Below are 19,614 nucleotides of genomic sequence, written 5' to 3' on the forward strand. Positions count from 1 at the left end.
TGTATGTGTATATACGTATATACATATACATATATGTGTATACATGTGTGTATGTGTATATACACGTGTATATATGTCATGTATATACACGTGTATATATGTCACGTGTATACATATATTCACATAGCTACATGTGTATCTATGTGTATATAGGTATAAATTCTTAGGGTGGGTGTGTTTTACATAGTGGGGTTTTTTCACCACTTTTCAAAAAATTGTGCTTGAGTATATATATAGAAACACATACATACTTATATTTACTAGATGTGACTATATATAAATATATAGATACATATATCTATAAATATACACATGTGTATATGTATAGACACATATGTGTATATGTATATATGTGTATATACATATACACGTGTATATACATACATGCACATATATACACGTGTATATATGTATGCACATGCACATATATGTGTATATATGTATAATGTGCCATTTTAACCACTCCGGGAAGAAGAGAGAGAGAGAAGAGAATTTCTACTAATACCAAATATACAAATCTATGTATACCAAATATACATACATACACATATATACACATTTATATATGTATATACATGCACATATATGTGTATAGATGTATACTGTGCCATTTTAACCACTTCGGGAAGGAGAGAGAGAGAAGAGAGTTTCTATTAATACCAAATCTCCTGGGTTAAATAAGGGTGGTCCTATTTCCTGGGGTTGGGTTTTTGCTAGTTGTGTCAATTCCTGTTGGAAGTGAGCTAGAGAGGTTACATGCTCAACTAATTTAGAGATTTTCTATGTGAAAATAATCTGTGAGTGCATTGATAAGTGTTATCCTTTCCTAGGTGAAAAGCTTGGTGAAGGATTTTAAGGACTTCCCATTGACTGAAGGCTGGCAAATGGAGTTTGCCATTCTCTGACTGCAGCCATTCTGAGGACTGGAAAGAATACCCTGAGAAGTGGCCTATTTTATTCCTGCAGGAAGGTACTGAGGTTTAATTTATCTTATGGAATCTTCTTAGATTAGAAGGCTTTGAGGTGTGTTGATGCCTTGCCAGTGACTTAGCTGCCTGATCAGCAAACCTATTTCCTTTGGCTACTTCATCTGTTCCCTTTTTGATGTTCCCTATAATGTACCACTCTTATTTCTGAGGATGATAACCTGTTAATTTCTTGGTGACATTTTATAGGAGATCCATTAGTGGTAAGAAAATGCCTTTTATTTTAAATGGCAGCATGAGCATGAAGAACTAAAAAAGCATACTTGGAATTGGTGTAAATGTTAGCTACGTTTCCCTTGCTTAATTTAAGCGCTCTTGTAAGAACTGTTTGTTTAGCTGATTGGGCACCTGCACCTGAAGAGAGATGTTATTTAGAGTGACTACTGCTTATCCTGCCTTACATATTGCTTGCTTTACCAGCTGTTGGTTAGCTAAGAGCTCCCTCTAGAGGAAAGTAATTTTGCCACATGAAGTGGGGGTGTAAACAGTTTTTTCCTAGGGTTAAGTTGGAGGCTTTTCTGACTAGTAGAGCTATTGTGACAGTGGTTTGGAAGCAGGTGTAAACAATAGGTCCTCCTAACTGCAAATAAGAGGTTGAGAAAAATATTGGATTAGAATTTTTCTTGAGACACCCTTTATGGTTGTGCTATGGGAAGAGGGGGGCCTGGATAAGAGAGGAGAAAAGAGAGAGACTGGCTCTAGTGTTTTAGAAGGAGATCTAATTTCCTTCCTATAATTTCCAGAATCATCTGTGTCCCCTGTGCTGTAACGGCAGTTTGCTGCTGTAGCCGGGGGTTTGAGCCCCAGGACCCATCAGTCTTTCTGGACCACTGTGAGACTGGTTCTGAACCCAGTGACCTCCATCTCTGGGAGCTGTTGCATCTCCAGTGGTCTCCACTACAGGCTGGACAGGGTCAAGGTGGCTTCCTCTTGCTGTTTGGACACTAAAATGCCCTAGCTTACCACACCAAGATTGGTGGATGCACCTCTGGAATCCTGGACTTTGCAACTCTGCAAAGCTACTAGAGGCTTTATCATTCTCTTGAGCTTTCTCTCTTTCTTCTGGGCCTCCTCCTGGTTCCTATTATAAAAGACTGAAGTGGCTACCCTCAGGAGGTTTTCCAAGGTGCTATCTGCTACTATAGCTTGCTTCTGTAGGTTCCTTCTAATACTGGGAGCTTTCTGTATAATAAATCGATCTTTTAGAATGGGTTGTCACTTGACTGAATCAGGAGATAAAAAGGTGCGTGCTAATAGTGCCCCTTTCAACATATCCATAGAGGCTGCAGGATTCTCATCTGGCTTTGAGTCTATTCTAGACAGTTTAGAGGAATTAAGAGGTCTGGCCTTAGATTTTCTTTTCCATTCATCTGCAGAGCTATTGGGGTTTCAATCAGGGTTGTCAAGAGGTACTGCTTCACTTCCTATTTGGAATGGTGTTTCTGCTATTTCTTCACTTTCCATATCTCCTTTCTTCTCTTTTGGTGTATTATAGGAGATATGTTGCTCATCTCCAAAATTCTCTGCTGCTTGCAGAACTGCCGGTTTTTCAGCTGCAGTTAGGGTTTGGTTTAGGAGCAGCATGACATCCTTCCACGTGAGGTGAAACATCTGAGTTAAATTCTGGAAAATTTCTATATACCTATCAGGATTGCCTGAAAATCGGCCTAAGTCTTACTCTATTTGCCTAAGGTCCTGTAATGAGAAGGGAACTTGGAGGGGCCCCAAATTAGGGAGATTCTCAGATGGTTCCCCGGGAAGTTGCTTTTCTAATTATTGGGGATTATTCTCTATAGGCCTGCCTGATATGGCTGTTAAAAAAGCTGGGTTGCAAAGGTTTAGTAAAAATGCCCTGTCATTGTGCAAAATAGAATGAGTTGCTTTTCTCTTCAAAGTCCTGAGGTTAAAAGAGTTCTAGTGCCTCAGAGTGCACTCCAGAGGGGTGCAAGCTGAAGATGCTCTGTTAGCCATGTAAAAAAAGAAGTGAGAATAAAAGTGTCCTTATAGTCCCCCTTCTTTCACTGTGACCCAGGGTAGAGTAGAAGACAATGGGAGCGTCCCCCAACTGTTTTCTCTCCTTCGTTCCTAAGTCCTGGCACCATGTTAAATGTGCCACCCTTGGTTGTAGGCATGGCCCTCTAAGCCATGGAACTGGATAAATGAAGTGATGGGATTAGCCACACTTTACCCACACAACCTTAGCTTATCTGCCGTGATCTGCCTGGCTTCCTGAAAAATGGAGCTCTGAAGAAACTGTAATGGTTGCCTTTGAGCAAGCTTTCTTTAACAGAGGGAATGTGCCAGTTGCCTGCTATTATGGCCCATGCTAAAACATTTACCCTTAGAAAAGTGGTTCTGGTTAACTCTGTTCTTAAAATGTCCTTACTAATTAAGTACTGTTCTAATTGGAGATAGAATAGGTACCTTAAATTAACGTAGGGACCTAATGGCAGGTTTTCCTTCTGATGGGACAGTACTGGAACTAAAATTTGGCTATGGAAGACATTTTATTCCTAATTGTTGAAAGCAGAACTTTCCCATTCACAAAAAGGGCTTTTCTATCAGTGCTAAAAGAGAGAATTGGAAAAGTGCAGTGTTATGGCAAAGAACCAACAATGTGCCTCATGAGGAGGATTTCTATCTCCACCAGGTGGCACTGTTGGCTGGGAAATACCATGTGCTCAGTAGAGGAAGGATAGAGCAGGGAGGGTAGAGAGAGAGAGACAGAGACAGAGACAGAGGCAGAGACAGAGAGACAGACATCTGTTGGGTTAGTTATTATGTCATTTACCGATCTTTCCTAACAGATCTGTTTCCCTGAACTGTAAAAGTTTCCACACATTGCATACACAAAAAGAATAGGAGACATAGCAACCATGGATAGAAAGGAAGAAAAAGATTGCAACAGGATAGCAAATTAGGAGACCCATTACCAACATCTGAATGGGCTACTGGAGGCTGTGTTCAGTCCAGAAGCTGTTGAATAACATCAGGGCATGTACTGGCCAGAAATTCTCAGCTGCTCCAGGACATCCCCCAGCTTCATGTGATGGTAAGGTTCTTCATGAAAGGAAACTGGTTTGAAGAGAACCTTGAAATTAAAGGACAGATTTGAGGTTTGCTCCATACCCACCATTCTGATGTTTCTATCTTCTGTTCTGATTACAATGCCGGATGAGAACTCCCAAATAAAATGCCTCTGTTGTCTGGGAATCCATGGTTCTTTGTCTCACACTGAGAAAGAATTCAGGACATGGAAACACATGAGGAGTGGGTTTAGAAGTGGAAAATTTAATAGACAAAAAAGAGAGAGAGAGAAAGCTTCCTCATACTGAGAAAGCAGTCACCCAAGAGAGGGTCTCCAATCTGGGGCGGAATGCGATTGATTTTGTACAGAGACTTGAGGAGGCAGTGATTGATTTACACAGGGTCCAGGGGATTGTTTTGACTGGGTGTGCCATTTACATAGTCAGAGAAAAGACTGGCCCTCCCACCCTAATCTTTTATTATGCAAATGTGGCTTTTACCTGGTGGTCACCATGACACCTGCACATGTAGTGACTAGGAAAAAAGAGTGGGAACCGTGGTTTTCGGTATACCTGGCTCTTAGCTACCTGCATTTACATATGCATGTCTATGCTTGCAGCCTGATTATTCAGTTTGTTTTCTGTTAGAAATGGTTTGGGGGCTGCTTTTTGTTAAAGGAAAATTCCACCAAGAATTCTTTTACCCTTTCTAGCTGTCTAAAAGTAATTTCTCATTAACTCTTGTATTAGGGTCCCTTTAGGAGAACAGAAAAGATGACACAGACTCTCCTTTAGGGGAGTAACCGTAGTCTTTTTTTTTTTCTCATGTAACCCCAAGAGTTGCAAGTGAACGGATTTCTCTCAGGTCTAAAAGTCTGCTGTTTTCTCCATTGTGTTACCTGACCTCTTTGCCTTTTACATTACTTTGTACTGTAAAAATATTTGACCTTGTGTGTGTAATGGTCGCTGGGTCAGTGGTAAGAGCTATGGTTTTGAAGGCGACTAACAGTAGTTATAACAAATTATTCTAGCTTCAGAGGGCTACTCATTTCTTTGCATGTTTAGATGCAAAAGACACAGTTTAAACAATTAGGGAAATGCCTTTGTAGCAAAGTACTCTGTGGAAGTGTTGCACAGTATGGTCCCCATTGCATTTTCCTCTTCTTGGGGACCTGGGATTCAGTGAAATTCTTGATTTTTAATGTCTAAATGTTGTCCCTTCCAACTGGTTCTCTTTTTTACATATTTAAATGATTAGAATCTAAAAATTGTAAAGACTTTGTTGGCCCTCTTCCTTAACGGGCTCTATCTTGAGCTCAGTGATTCAGTTGAAGAACAGAGACCAAATTAAAAGCTACATCTCTAAATAAAATTGGCCTCCTTATAAAGTCCCATGGTAAATTTCTATTATTTTTGTGTTACCTTGGCATCTATTTTTAATCTTCCTTGAACACACCCAATTTTTTCTTGAAAGAGCTTAAGTTCTCTTTCTCTCTTTGCTTCGAGATGTAAATGTACTACCTATTTTCTCTAAAACTCAATAAAGTCTTCCTCAGATAAATGTTAACCTTTACCATTTACAAGAAAGCAATTTGAATCCAACTATCCTTTAAAATGGTGGGTTTCACTGATCTCATGCCTGAAGTCTTAAAATCAAAACTCTAAAATCTTTTTGTCTCTCTCTATCTTTATGTGAACATGTATATATGTTTCATCACATATATGTATATGTCACACATGTTTATATACTGTTTACACGTAGTGTCAAATTAATGTAAAAATAAATGAGTACTCATAAATTAAGTGAACAAGCCCAAATGCTTTTCTATACATGTGATTTTAGTAACCTTTGATGAATATAGATAGTTTTAAAATTGTTGGTAAAATAAAGTAGAAATGTCTTCATAATTCAATTTATACATTTTTGCCTAGGTCTGTTGGCCGGCAGGTTTATATTGTCTTTACTAGATGTTTTAAGGTCATCAAACAGTTGTTTCTGTGTATATACATTTGCTTAATTTGCCTGTGAGCTTATGTCTTTATATTTGAACCTTTAAATTCTGAGTTCTAGATCAGTGACCATAGCAAGAACTGGGGACAAAATCCATCCCAACCCCGAGTTGTACCTTTTGGCCATGCTGGGAGAGATGAGATTCTCCAGGCATTTTCTTCATAGCTCTGTTCATTGTCTTGGGCTTTACATGTGGTACATAGTTAGAATGATTTACTCCCTAGTTTTTTTTTTCTACTGAAAATAAGGCTGTATAAGTCTGTTTTTACATTGCTACAGACAAATACATGAACCTGAATCATTTATAAAGAAAAAAGGCTGAATGGTCTCATGATTCAGCAGGCTGTACAGTAAGCATGATTCTGGCATCTGCTCAGCTTTTGAGGAGGCCTCAGAAAACTTACAATCCTGGTGAAAGCCAGTGGTGCAGGAAGACATCTTATATAATGGGAGCTGAAGGAAGAGAGCAAGGGTTGCACACTGGTAAATAACCAGATAAAAACTCACTGTTGCTACAACAGCACCAAGGAAAATGGTGTTAAAATATGAGAAACCACCTCCATGATCCAATCACTTCCAACCAGGCTCCACCTCCAACTTTGGAGATTATAATTGGACATGAGATTTGTGTAGGGGCATAGGTCCAAAACAATATTATTCTCTCCATGGTCCCTCCCAAATCTCATGTCTTTCTCACATTTAATAATATAATAATGGCTTCCCAACAGTCTCTAGAGTCTTAACTCATTCCAGCATTAACTCAGAAGTCCAAAATAGCAAGTTTCACCTGAGACAAGGCAAGTTCCTTTTACCTATGAGCCTGTAAATTCAAAAACAAGTTAGTTACTTTCAAGACACAATGGAGGTGTAGGCATTGGGTAAATACTCCAATTCCAAAGGGAAGAAATAGACCAAAGGAAATAGGATACATACCCCACGGAAGTCTGAAATCTTGCAGCGCAGTCTTTGAAACTTAAAGCTCCAAAATAATCTCCTTTGACCCCATATCTCATATTCAGGGAACACTGATGTAAGGTTTAGGCTTCTAAAGTTCTGGGCATCAAAAGAACATTCCAAGAGAGTCACAAAATAATTTGTAGTGTGGCTTTTTTATGCTAAACAGCATGTTAGACTGAATAAGTCACTGAAGAGAAAAAAAGTCAAAGGAGAAGATGGGCTTCCATCATTTATAGGTTAATGATGTCTTCCTGATCACACATTTCTTTGAGTTTTTGTAATTTCAGCTAAAGAGAGACCCTCTGGTATTTGTTGATGGCTGCACACAAAACATTTTTTAAACTTTTATAGAATTCACCACACGAAATTGTAGAATTTAAAAGCTTTTGTAGAATTCACCACACCAGAGAGACTACTATTACGAGGATAACACCAAAAGTTTGGAGTATGCACTTTAAGCAAGATGCAAGCCAACTAAAATAGAAAATATCAAAGAATGAGACAGAAAGTCTAGCAATTTTAACCTAGTAACATGTTAGTTAACTTTTGCAACTGAGTCTTTATAATACTCAATGTATGTATGTATGTGCAACAATCTGTGTCAGAAACTGCACAGACTTCTCCCTGCTCAGCTGGTAGGGAACAATTTTATTGTCTGGCAGTCTATGGCTCATTAAATTAAAACAGGGAGTGAGAACAAGTGAGTCTGAAAATGTAACTTTAAAAGGGACTACTGTACATTTGAACAAACAATTGTGTTAAAGATGCTGCTAATGTCAGCCATTGGGTGGACAAAAGAATATCTTATGTAAAAATTTGAGGGTGACATGATATATCTGTCACTCTGTTAAGCTACTCTCAGAAGCTACTTCACGTGAACTTCTAATGATACCATTATCCTGCCAAGTGAAAGAGGCAGGCATAAGCATGGACAAATCAAGAGGGATAAGAGCCTTTTTTTTGATGTGGAGATTTGTTCTGACAACTTGGCAAAAGTTTTTCACAGTGTGAAGTTGTCAACTTCTTGTCCTGGTTTTGGCAGTTTGAGTGTCTGTAGTTAACGGTGTCAAACATATTGGTGAGCTCTGAGTGACTCATACTTCAGGCACGAGGGTTTTCCCGTGAAATTTACATTGAGCTTTCCACCTCCATCCAGCTTATAGGGCTTCAGAAACAAAGCAGATCTTGTTCTTACTGATTCAATAAGAGAAAACTGGATGGGAGGAACTAGAAGAATTCAGGGTCTAGTCCAGCCTACCGGTGAAAAATAAAAACTCAAAAACCATGAACAGAGCTGCAATTTCATAGCAGGTATACTACAGTCTTTATTTTCAACATAATTTTTCTCTCTATAGGCATATCTATTTTTACCAAAGATAATCCCAGTAGGACTAATTTGTTTACAAAGTAGGTTTAGTCTTATCAAACTTTGCCGGGATTCTTTACATAAGTTCATCAAGAGTAGCAATGGTCCACAGAGGCTCTTCCTAAAGTTTGCTTTGCTAGAAGTTTTTATAAGGAATCTCAGATTAAACTTTTACAAACCTCTTGAGACAAGAAAGCCAAATGAGGGCCATCTTCAGACTTTGCCTGCAGTACTTATGGGTCCATTCTACGTATATTCTCAAATATAACATCTTAGTCAAAGCCTTGGTAATATAACCAATGTTTGGAAACATGTCCTCTTGTAAAGAGAGAAGAATCTTACTAAACTTGTGCAAATAACTGTATTAGCATAAACATATGAATACTCATGAATAGTTTCCCAATCCTGGGACAGTTAGGTAAAGAGCAAAAATAAATGGGCTTCAATTATTGTTTCCAAAAGTATACTTTACCAAATTGCTTTAGATATAGATAGCTTAAAAGAAGAAAAATTCCATAAATCTGGAAAAAAAAAACATTTAAAGAATCAGCAAATTTTCAAATAAAAATTATAAAAACATTATCCACATTATCATTTATTTCAATGAAATTATTTTTGTTCTGCTTGGTCTAGGTTGGCATATTTCATGAAGGCATCAGCCTGTTTGTTAAAGTTTTTGAAGTCCATAGACAATCCAGTGGTATAATCTTGAACGGCTCAGAAACTTGTATTCAAGAGTACTTGTCAGCATCTTTTCCATAAATCTTTTGAAATAGAAGCAATTTTGGACTGTAGCTGATTGCAAATGCTTTCAGGAAGAATCAAAACAAGTATCTGTGAATGACCAACATGTAAAATGACTATTGTTAAAACTCTGATGAGAGTTTGGTATAATAAAGACAGTAACTCCGGCCAGTACCCCAGTCATGATGCTGACAGTGGTCCCAACTGCGAGACCAAAAGAACTTTCTTGTCCTGAAGCAGCTGTCATGGAAAAAAAAAAAAAAAAAGGAGAGAAGGAATAAATAATAAAGACAGCTCACATAGAAATGTAGTACTTCTGTGGCATATTACATTCTGACTAACTTCTGTGGAATATGACACGATTATTATAATAACATTCAAATTTCTAGGAATCTAGTAATTTTGGGGACACTCATATCAGTAACATACCCATAAATAAAACTTAGAGAAGGTTTAGCATCACTTATCACTTATCATTTGAAAATGCATTTTATATAATTTAACATATCAAATCAGGTGGCTTTTCCCTTTAGTTTCTGTTTCTCAACTGGATTACTGAGTTGTTGGTGTAGCCTATTAATGAAGAGGGACAAACATCAAGAATGTGAAAAGGCAACCCATGAGATGGAAAACTATTTGCAAATTATACATCTGATAAGGGATTAATTTTCAAAATATTATATTCAGAATATTTCAGAAGAACTACATATCAAAAACAGTGGGGGGAATGGGGAGTTGTTCAGTGGGTCTACAGTTTCAGTGATGCAGGCTGAGAAGGTTCTAGAGGTCTACTTTACAGCTTGGTGCCTATATTTCATACAGATTGAGTATTTCTTATGCATAAGACTTAGGACCAAAAGTGTTTTGAATGTCCAACTTTTTTTGATTTTGGAATATTTGCAGTATACTTAGTGGTTTAGCATTTCATATTTTAATAATTCAAAATCCAAATGTTCCAGTGAACATTTCTTTTAAGCATCACATAAGTGGTCAAAAATGGTGGATTTTAGGGCATTTCAGACTTTGGATTTTTAGATTTGGGATGCTCAATATTTAGTACTAAAATTTGTATTTAAAAATTCGTCATGAGTTTGGACCTCACGTTATGTTCTGAAAATAGTAAAATGAAAATTTGTAGGAAACATTTTTTTTTTCTATAAGCGTACACTGTTATTAACGGTCCAAAGATCTAAGATCGATTGCTGGAAGTAGTATTCATCTTGATAACATAAAAAGGTTTAGGTCTGCTCTGAATTCCAGCTGAATCACATTATGCTCAAAGAAAGATGCTGAAGGTGGTTTGGAATTAGCAACTCTCTGGGTAGTGGGAGGCGTGTGCATTCTGTTGGGAGGACAGGATTGGTCAGAGAGAAAGTCTTAGGTGTGTCAATTACATAAAGTGAGGAATGACACCAAATTAAGAGAAGTGATGTGTGTTATGTTAGTGAATTTAGAAAGAGGTCCCTGCTTCTAATTTCTGTGCAGTAAGGCAAAATGGGGAGGGGCCCAAAACAGGCATGTGAAATCCTTTCATCATTTTCTCTTGATCTCAAGAAACACTAGAGTTTGATTATGTTTGTTTAAATTGAGCAGAGTCTAAGTGAGATGCCAGTGCTTCATGCATCTCCCCACCTGAAGGACCCCCCCACCTTTTGACAAGGGTGTCATCATGAGGACACAAGTGTGTGTAAAACTGGCAGCAAACCCGTCAGACAGCACCCACCTGGCCAGCTCCACCCTGTCCCAGGAACCACCACTATTCTCATTACGTGTATGTTACAGCCTTTGAAGTGGTCCCACAACTACAAAATATAAAATATGCTATTGTCAATACAAAATATTGGAAAGAAAGCTGGATATGTTGTTCCACTTTTTTCCCACTCTTTTTAAACTTTGCCATTTCAGTTTTAGAAGTTTCTGTTGACACACCCTCAAGCTAGATATTTGTTCCTCAGCTGTGTTCAGGCTACCAGGCTTCTTCATTTACAGAGATTTTTTTTTCCAGCATTGTTTTAAGTTCTTTCTTAGAATATCCATCCCTCTGCTTACATCACCCATGTTTTCCTGTATGGTGTCCACTTTTTCCTTCATAACTGGTAACCAGAGTTGCTTTAAATTTTCAGTCTGATTATTTCAACATCTCTGCCATATCTGTGTCTGGTTCTGATCCTTGCTCTGTCTTTCAACCCGTTTTTTTTTGTTTTGTTTTGTTTTGTTTTGTTTTGCCATAGCTGTCTTGTATTTTTTCTTTCTTTTTTTTTTTTTTTAAAGCCAGACATGATGTACTGGGTGAAAGGAACTTGGGTGAGCAGGCCTTCAATGATATAGTGGTGAATGTGGGGAGGGAGGGGTTCTGTGGTCCTGAATGAGGTCTGTTCCCTGGGCTGTGAATGTCACAACTGCCTCTTAGTATTTTCTCCTCCTTAGGTGGGATATGATGGCTAGAGGGGGCTGGAGTTGAACATTTTCCCTTCCCTAGGCCAGTTAAGCTTCCATCAAACCCCAGCTGATTCGGCTGTGGTAAAACAATCTTCATGAAGACAGGTCTTGCCAGGAAGAATTGAATTCATTGCCTTCTTTCTAAGTGGTTCCTCCCCATACCCCACAAGAAAGATGAGAGGACTTTTATTGAACATTCACTGTGAAAACCTGGTATAGTTCCAGGGAGTAAGAGCCGTAAAAATGTCCTCCTAATCCCATACCTAATCCATCTGCTGGAGTGGTTAACACTGCCTTGTCCACATTGAGCTTTCAGCAATTCATCAGTTACAGTTCAGGGTTTTTTACTGTGTCTGGATAAGGTCAGCTGGTGGCTAGGATACAAAAGACACCCCACTGAGTTTCTGGGCCTGGGTTTCTGTTCAGATAAGACGTGCTGCTCTGTATTTACCTGTGGGTCTCTCCAGTATATGGGGCCGTTGGCGCTGAGACCTTGCTTCTCTGAGCGGTCTAACAGAGTTTTTGATTTTTAAGTTTGTTCATCTTTGTACTTGTTACAACTGAGTGACAACCACAGCAGGATGAGGTTGGAGTGAAACGGGTGAAATAAGCCCATGGGCATTGGGGACTGTAGACGTGTCCTTCTTCCTCTGATCCCCTGGTGAGTCAGTGGAGAGAGTGAAATCACCTTTGCAAAGGTTACAGCAGTGAGATAAAGTTAGCATGGCAGACTTCATCTTACCTCTAGCTGGAGGCTGGCTGTCCTCGCTCATTCCTGGGCATAGGCCAGGCTAACCATGGGGGAAATTTAGTTTATAGTGTAACTTTGAAGTAAGAATGATAATATCCCCTTACTAAAATAAACTCCCTCTTTGTCAAGGATGGCCTTTGTAAAAGTAATAAAAGACCATAACATTAGGTTATGCGAGGGACCGAAATCCTACTGAAATATAGTCATAGTTTCTATAATCCATTATTGCTCAGGAGTCATGTGGCCTGCAGTCACAAGACTAGTGATTTCTTTAATTGCTCCTATAGATAACATCACTATCATAGATTATGAGATTGGTCTTTTGAGGTATTTCTCAGACTTGCATTCTGGCAACCAGCTGGCCTCATCCAGACCCATGAGTAATGCCTCATCCAGTCATGTGGCCTCCACTCAGAGGCAGATCAAACACATAGAGACGATTTCCCCCACCTGCATGATTTCATTCCCATCCGATCACCAGTACCCATTCCTTAGACCTCAAACTTTTTGAAAAACTCCAACCCTAGGCATCAGGGAGGTCAATTTGAATAATAATAAATGAAACTCCGATTTGGCAGCTTTGGACTAATTAAAATCTTTCTTTACTACAAATCACCCTCTTCATAAATTACTTTTGCCTGTGCAGGGGGCAAGATGAACCTTTTTTTTTTTTTGGTCTTCTTGTCAGGTGATTATAAGAGTGGATGGGGCCAGGCGCGGTGGCTCAAGCCTGTAATCCCAGCACTTTAGGAGGCTGAGATGGGCGGATCACGAGGTCAGGAGATCGAGACCATACTGGCTAACACGGTGAAACCCCGTCTCTACTAAAAAATACAAAAAACTAGCCGGGCGAGGTGGTGGGCACCTGTAGTCCCAGCTACTTGGGAGGCTGAGGCAGGAGAATGGCGTAAACCCAGGAGGCGGAGCTTGCAGTGAGCTGAGATCTGGCCACTGCACTCTAGCCTGGGCGACAGAGTGAGACTCCGTCTCAAAAAAAAAAAAAGAGTGGATGGAAGAGCCACTCATTTCTTTCTGGTGGCCTGTTCCGTAAGTCAGCCTCTCAGAAGGAAAGAGCCCTGGAATAGGACACAGTGGAAGCTCATTCTCCTGGTGACCTGAAGACATTGGCTCATAATGGAGCCTGGCAGAAGGGGCAACTCTGGCTAATTTCAGTGTTTGTTTGTTTTATTTGTTTGTTTGTTTTGGGGTCAGCCCACAGTGTGAGCAGAAAAGCAGCAGAACAGTCAGCTTTTGTCTGGGGAAGTCCAAGGCATGGAGAAAGCTGTGCTGGACAGGGCATGCCAGCTAGAATGAAGGTAGGGCAGGGGCAGAAGATGAGGGACACAGAGGAGCAGAGGGAGCCAGAGACACCCATGGCAGTGAGCAGTGGGGGCTACAGTGACCTCAGAGACTCCAGGGACCAGGGGCCCTCAGGGTCACAGTTCAGTACCATGGATCCCTGAAAACCCTCCCATGGCCTAGGAACCCCGGAGTCACATGAGACGGGGTAGCTTGAGGGACAGGGAGTGAGAGGGAAGGAACATGGGTCTCAGCACCCAAGTGACAGGGAAGAGGTGTGGCCAGAAACTTCTAGGATTCTGCATCCAGGATCCAGTCTCTAAAGAGGTTATGAATCATTCATTCCTTTATTCAATCACTCCTTCCCTCATGTGAGAACTACAGAGTGTGTGTCTCACACTGGGCCTGTGTTAGTGCAGAGTGTGAGTGGGGAGAGAAAGCCAAGTCCTCTCCTTTATTCTTTCATGGGAATGATACTGACTCTGGAAAACACAGGATTTCAGGTTCAGTGAGGGGGATTAGGATCTGAGGGAAAGGTCTGGATGTTCCTCATACTGGCTCTGAAGGTTGGGACAGGTGATTTCATTCTGAACAAACTAAATAGTTGTCCATTTGCTGTCACTCCTCTGAGGTTTGGATGCCAAAGAAGAAAGGATTTGAGCCGACAGATGACCATAGGGTCCTTAGAACTTAATAGGACCTCACTTCTCATGGAGGAGAGGATGGAGATGTGATTGCAGAAAGACCTCGTGTGACTCTGATCTGCCCCTCATGTTTGTGTGACCCTGGTTCAGTGACTGTGTCTCCCTGTGGCTCAGTTTCCTCTCAGTCATAGAAGCTAAATGGCAAATGGTCTGTGGCTTGTCATGTTGACTCTGAATGAACTTTAAATTATTTACAGTCACCTGACCTAATGCTTGGCATAGGTCACATAAACAGTGTTTATTATTCGCCTCCATGAGAGAGCACCCTTAGACCTGATCCCTGTGGACAAGTTGCTGCCAGGAACATCTTGTCTCTTCTATTTCTGTCCCTGGGGACACTGAACTTTCCATGGGGTCTCCTAAGCCTCCCAGGGCAGTTGGCTGATGGCCTAAGATGCTTGTCCATCTGTTCACTCTGAGTCTCAGGTGAAAGAGAAGGCTCTATCTTTGACCAGGTGAGGCTCTTGGGGCTGAACCCTGCCTGGCAGCAGCTCCAGGAGCCACATCTATCATATGGCTGGTCAATACTTCCTCCCAGTCAGTCCTGCCCAGGAGGCCACAACCCAGCCCTGGCACAGGTTTTCCAGGGTCACCTGGATTTAGGATCTGAGGACAGGGTTCTGGGGCCAGGGCTTCTAGGACTGAGCTTCTCTGTAAGGATCCCAGGGGGCCCCTCGAGCCAGGCCCTGATGTAGTTCTCTAGAGTCTTTTTCAGGGTCATGTTCAGGGGAAGTGCACAGGGTGATGGGCGGAGACTAATGTCCTCCTGCTGAGTTTCCCCCATCAGATTGTCCTGTCTCTGCAGCAAGTGTCTGCAGGGTATGGATGCAGGAAATGAATTCTGATCCATTGAAATTCGTCTACCCTGTGTGTGTCCCACACCGAATGCCCAAACACTAAAATGGGAAATAATGCAGAGGGGAACACAGGCACAGCCCAGGCCTAACAATCCTGTGTGTGTGAAGTAGAACTGACCCCCAACACCCAGAGGTCATGAGGAATCACTCACGGTGCACGCGGTGCATTGCTTCTTCAATGGTAAAATCTGTCTTTATGATTTGTAGGGTATAGAATCCTGTGTCATCGCGGGTGACTTTCTGGGTCAGCAGGGATGCATTGGCAAATATTACCTCCCGACTACTGTATGCAGGTCCTGAGCTAGATCTTTGAATGCCTATTGCATATCCTAAAATTCAATAGTCGAGATCCGCACTTCTTCCTTTGTACCAGTTGTAGCCCATCACTTTCAGGGGCAGATTGTGGGCAAGTAGGAAAATCTCCTCCTCCTCTGTGGCATTGAATGGCATGGCTTCTACAGTGACTCTGGCAATGATGGGTGGGTTCCAGAAGGTTAAAAGTGAGGCTAGGATGGGGAGAGAGCATCAGTCAATATTAAAACCTATGTATTGGGGTGGAAAGTTGGGGCCCTTTGTCCTTAGAGGTTCTCTTCACCCATGAGCCTTGGAAAGAGAGAGAATGTGTGTGTGTGTGTGTGTATGTGTGTGTGTGTGTGTGTGTGTGTGTCCCCTACTGGGTCAAGGTCAACAGCATGACCCCCATTCCTTCAACACCTCTGAACTTGGCATTTCCCTGTGTGGAATCCTCTTCCCCAGGGGTCTGCATGGTTCCTTTTCCACTGACCTCAGATCCGGCTCACATCAGGGTGTCCTTGAAACATCCCTTTCTTGATACCTTCACTAGAGACTCTCGGTCTTCCCTTTCTCACTTTTCCCTGCCCAGTTTTCTCCAAGGCTCTTGTCAACACCTGACCTCACATTCCAGATCTCCTTGCATGTCTTGCTCCCCTCCCTATAACGGCATCAGGTTCATGAGGGCAGGGATTTGTATGATCTTGGTTGTACCCCAGTGCCTGGGACATGCTGCGAACTCTTGTGAATGAGTTTGTGAGCATTCCCAGAGCCCTCCAAGGCCTGTGATTTATTTTCCAGTCTCTGAATTTGGCTGATGACAATGTTTTATGCCCTATTATATTTTTATTTGAAGTATTATCTGATATAGTTATTATTATCATTTTTCAAAATGTAGTGGCCAGTGATGATTAACCTGGAATAGAGAACACTTAAGATTTGTTTGCTTCTTACCAATTTCAGTTCAATGTGATTTTCCTGTTTTGATCCTGTCCCCTCTGTTGTCTTCTTTCCTGTTAAGGCAGCAGTAGAAGCTCTAAGTCCCCTTTCCCCAGGAGCCCCATCTTCCCCAGGAGACCCCAGCCAGTCCCTGAACCTTCTCGTTTCCTCTTCAAGGAAGTTCTCTCCTGACCTGTGAACAGGAGCTTCTGCCAGGGGATGTGCCATCTGGAGAAAGGGACTGAAGGGGGCACCATGGTCTGTGCTGCCTGCTTGTCCTCCTCTGTGGAGATAAGTCTGGGATCCAGAAACTTTCTGAGCACGGCTGTCAGCTGTGCTGTCCTTCCTCCTTCTGTGCTGAGCCTCTTCCCGGGGCAGGAGCACTTCTCAGGCTCATGGGTTGGGTCTGTGCCCAGGACACCTCTCTGTCCCCTCCCCTCTCAGTCCTGCTTCCTTGTCCCTCCTTTCTGTTTCTCTTCTGTCTGTGTTTCAGGCCCCTGGGAATTGCTGAGTCCTCTGTCTCCTTCAGCAGTGATTCTCTCACCCAACCTCTACACACACTATGTGCAGACACACACACACACACACACACACACACAAAGACATCCTTTAGGTTTGGCGAGCACAGCCCTGGGCCCTCAGTGTCCTCCCATTTCCATTGCTCCAGGTCAGGGTGCACAGTCGCTCCCCCTGCCCTCTCCCATTCCCATCTGGCTTTTCCCTTCAGAGCAGGAGGCTGGGCTGCACCAGGACCCTGTCACAGTGATGCACCCTCACCTTGCTTTGAGTGAGCTGCGTGCTAGCTGGAGAGAAGGACCCTCCCTCTCTTTCATTATGTTGAGCTTTGCTACAGCTTCCATGGTTAGACATTTGATGACCCAGTTGTCCAAGAGGGTATCTTCCTTCCTGGAGGTGTACAGGATCAATCTCTTATGTCTCCTGGTATGAAAGGCCTGTGCTGATTGGTCAGTGGGGCCTGTGGGCCCAATGGTCACCAAGGACAGGTCTCAGCCACTCTCTTGGTCCCTGGGTTCTGGTGGCTGAGCTGGGGCTGCGGCCCATCTATTTTCTTCCTGACCATTTTTGGTGTCCTCTGTCCTTGGCCCAGCTGACTGTCCTGTGGTCACCTCACCTTCCCCATGGCTGGTGCAAAAGGGAGTGGGATGATGCCCAGGGTCCCCACAGAACACAGCTCTTCAAGACCCAGGAGAGAGAGACTGGGAAAGAACAGGGGCTCAGAGCTGGAGAGATTTCTACAGACTTACTCTGCAGCCAGGATGGGCTTAGCCCTTCTCGCTATATATCCCTTGGGGTTCCTCTTGAGGGACTGAAGCAGGTCAAGCTCCTCTGTGTAGAAGAAGAACAGGCAGTGGCTGGAGAGCCTGTGTGAAGGGACTCTGCTCATACCTGAGAGGGTGTGTGGGGGTGGGCTATGTTCTGAGAGCAAAGGGAGCTCATATCCCCCACCTCACCTTCCCCATGCACAAAGGACAGCCCTGTCTTCCTTCCTGACTTCATGAGAGACAGCAGGGGGCAGATTGTGGGTGGGTAGATAAACCTCCAGCAGGTGGCCACGTCATGGATGGTGCCTGTGCATGACCTGCAAACATGCTCTGCACCTCCTGGGATGTAGTGGGCAGGCCACAGGAGGCCTGGCTGATTCCTAGGGATGCTGTGGGCACTCAGGCAGTCGCTGTTCTGTGTCAGCACTGGGATCAGCCTGGGATGCCCCAGAGAACCGTACAGAGGGAGTGGGGTGGGAATGTAGGGAGCAGTCACAGAAAAAGTTGATGAGGATGGAAAGAGGTCACAAGGGTAAAGTGTCTAATATGGCATCACATGGACCATTGCTGCCATTGGAGATGCCCTTTTGGCTGGGTCAGCAGCCCCTGGGGAGCCTTGAGGCTGGGATTCTGCCACACTCTGGTGAACATGGAGGGGAATTTGGATGACAGCAACCCCAGGTCAGGCTGCATGTTTTATTCCATGTAAATCTCCACATTTCACAGTAGATTATTCACATATGTCACAGATCCATCACATTCCAGCCCCGTGAGCTTCAGTCTCTGTGACTGTAAGTTCACTGTCCTCCCTCTTTCTCAATCAGATGTCCCAAACACAGATTTCTGTCACCTGCGAGTTTGTGTTCATGTGCAGTGGGCTGCAGTGTGTATGCCCTGGGGCAGTGATGTCTGGGGCTGAGCACTGGGCAGAGGTTTGGAAGCAGAAGAAGGAGGTGCAGGATGGGAAGATCAATTACAGGGGAGCAGAGAGGGAGCAGGGATAAGTCATCTTTGTTTCTCACTCCCAGGGGACCAGAATGCAGGACCCTGACCCTAGGGCTCAACACCACACGCTGTTGGTGTCCCTGGATGTCACCCGTGCTCATAATTTCATGTTGCCTTGGCATTCATTTATTAAGGTGTAAGTTTACCTGCCTCGTATCAGAGGCAGGGCTTAGTCACCGTGACAGGTGACAATACTGTACCTTGCCAAATGTCTGCAGTTGGTGGCCAGAGATAAAACCTTAGAGGCATCTCTCCTGCTTAGTGTGCTGGGCTCCCCTCTCCCCAGCTGCTTCCTTTAAACTGGTGGTTATGAAATTTGCTCTGAAATTTAAAGTGACCACCTCTCAGTCACAGTGTGGTCACCTGGCCCCAGTGTTTGCTTGCTTTAAACTCACCATTAAAGCTGTCTGCTAGAAACCTCAGATAACACCTTGGACCCACTAAAGCCATTGGCCTACAGGTCCCTGCTTTCCTCTCTGCCTGGACTCCTTGACCTCTGTGTCTATTATCTCTAGGTATGCCATGTGCTCCTCACATCTGTAAATAGCAAAAACATTTGTACTTTCACATTGTGGTTGTATCACTGTAGCCTCACCTGCCATCTGGTGCCTGACACTGAGGCTGCCCCATGGGACTCATGCTGGTTGAGCCCCTGCTGGAGCTCTTTTCTTGGGGTCTCGTGCTGCTGGAGACAGGTGCCGTCAGATAATTTGATGGAGAAATAGAAGAGTTGTATTCAAAACAGTGTGTGAGATGATGCTTTCCTGGGCTTCAACTGCTATAACAAACACCTTAGTCTAGGTGACTTAAAATACAGAAATCTATTTCTCACAGTTCTGGAGCCTGGAAAGTCCAAGTTCAAGGTTCCAGCTGATTCAGTCCTGGTGAGGGCTTCCTTGCAGATTCCTGCTCTCTTGCTGTATCTGCACATGATAGGGCTTGAAGGTGAGTGGAGA

General features: G+C 42.8%; 1 protein-coding gene across 1 annotated transcript in view; it reads right to left on the reverse strand.

Moving 5' to 3' along the window:
• The window catches only part of LOC105552189, a 24,809-nt gene extending 5,512 nt beyond the window's left edge, over nucleotides 1-19,297 (reverse strand). Inside the window, 8 exon segments of the mRNA XM_011997776.1 lie at nucleotides 15,293-15,420; nucleotides 15,511-15,646; nucleotides 16,564-16,667; nucleotides 17,148-17,346; nucleotides 17,449-17,513; nucleotides 17,636-17,717; nucleotides 17,843-18,090; nucleotides 19,254-19,297. Of these exon segments, the coding sequence (XP_011853166.1) occupies nucleotides 15,293-15,420; nucleotides 15,511-15,646; nucleotides 16,564-16,667; nucleotides 17,148-17,346; nucleotides 17,449-17,513; nucleotides 17,636-17,717; nucleotides 17,843-18,090; nucleotides 19,254-19,297 (1,006 nt within the window).
• Between the last annotated feature and the right edge of the window lie 317 nt (nucleotides 19,298-19,614).

This window comes from Mandrillus leucophaeus, unplaced genomic scaffold, assembly GCF_000951045.1.
Source record: "Mandrillus leucophaeus isolate KB7577 unplaced genomic scaffold, Mleu.le_1.0 Scaffold546, whole genome shotgun sequence".
In the NCBI taxonomy this organism is placed as follows: domain Eukaryota; kingdom Metazoa; phylum Chordata; class Mammalia; order Primates; family Cercopithecidae; genus Mandrillus; species Mandrillus leucophaeus.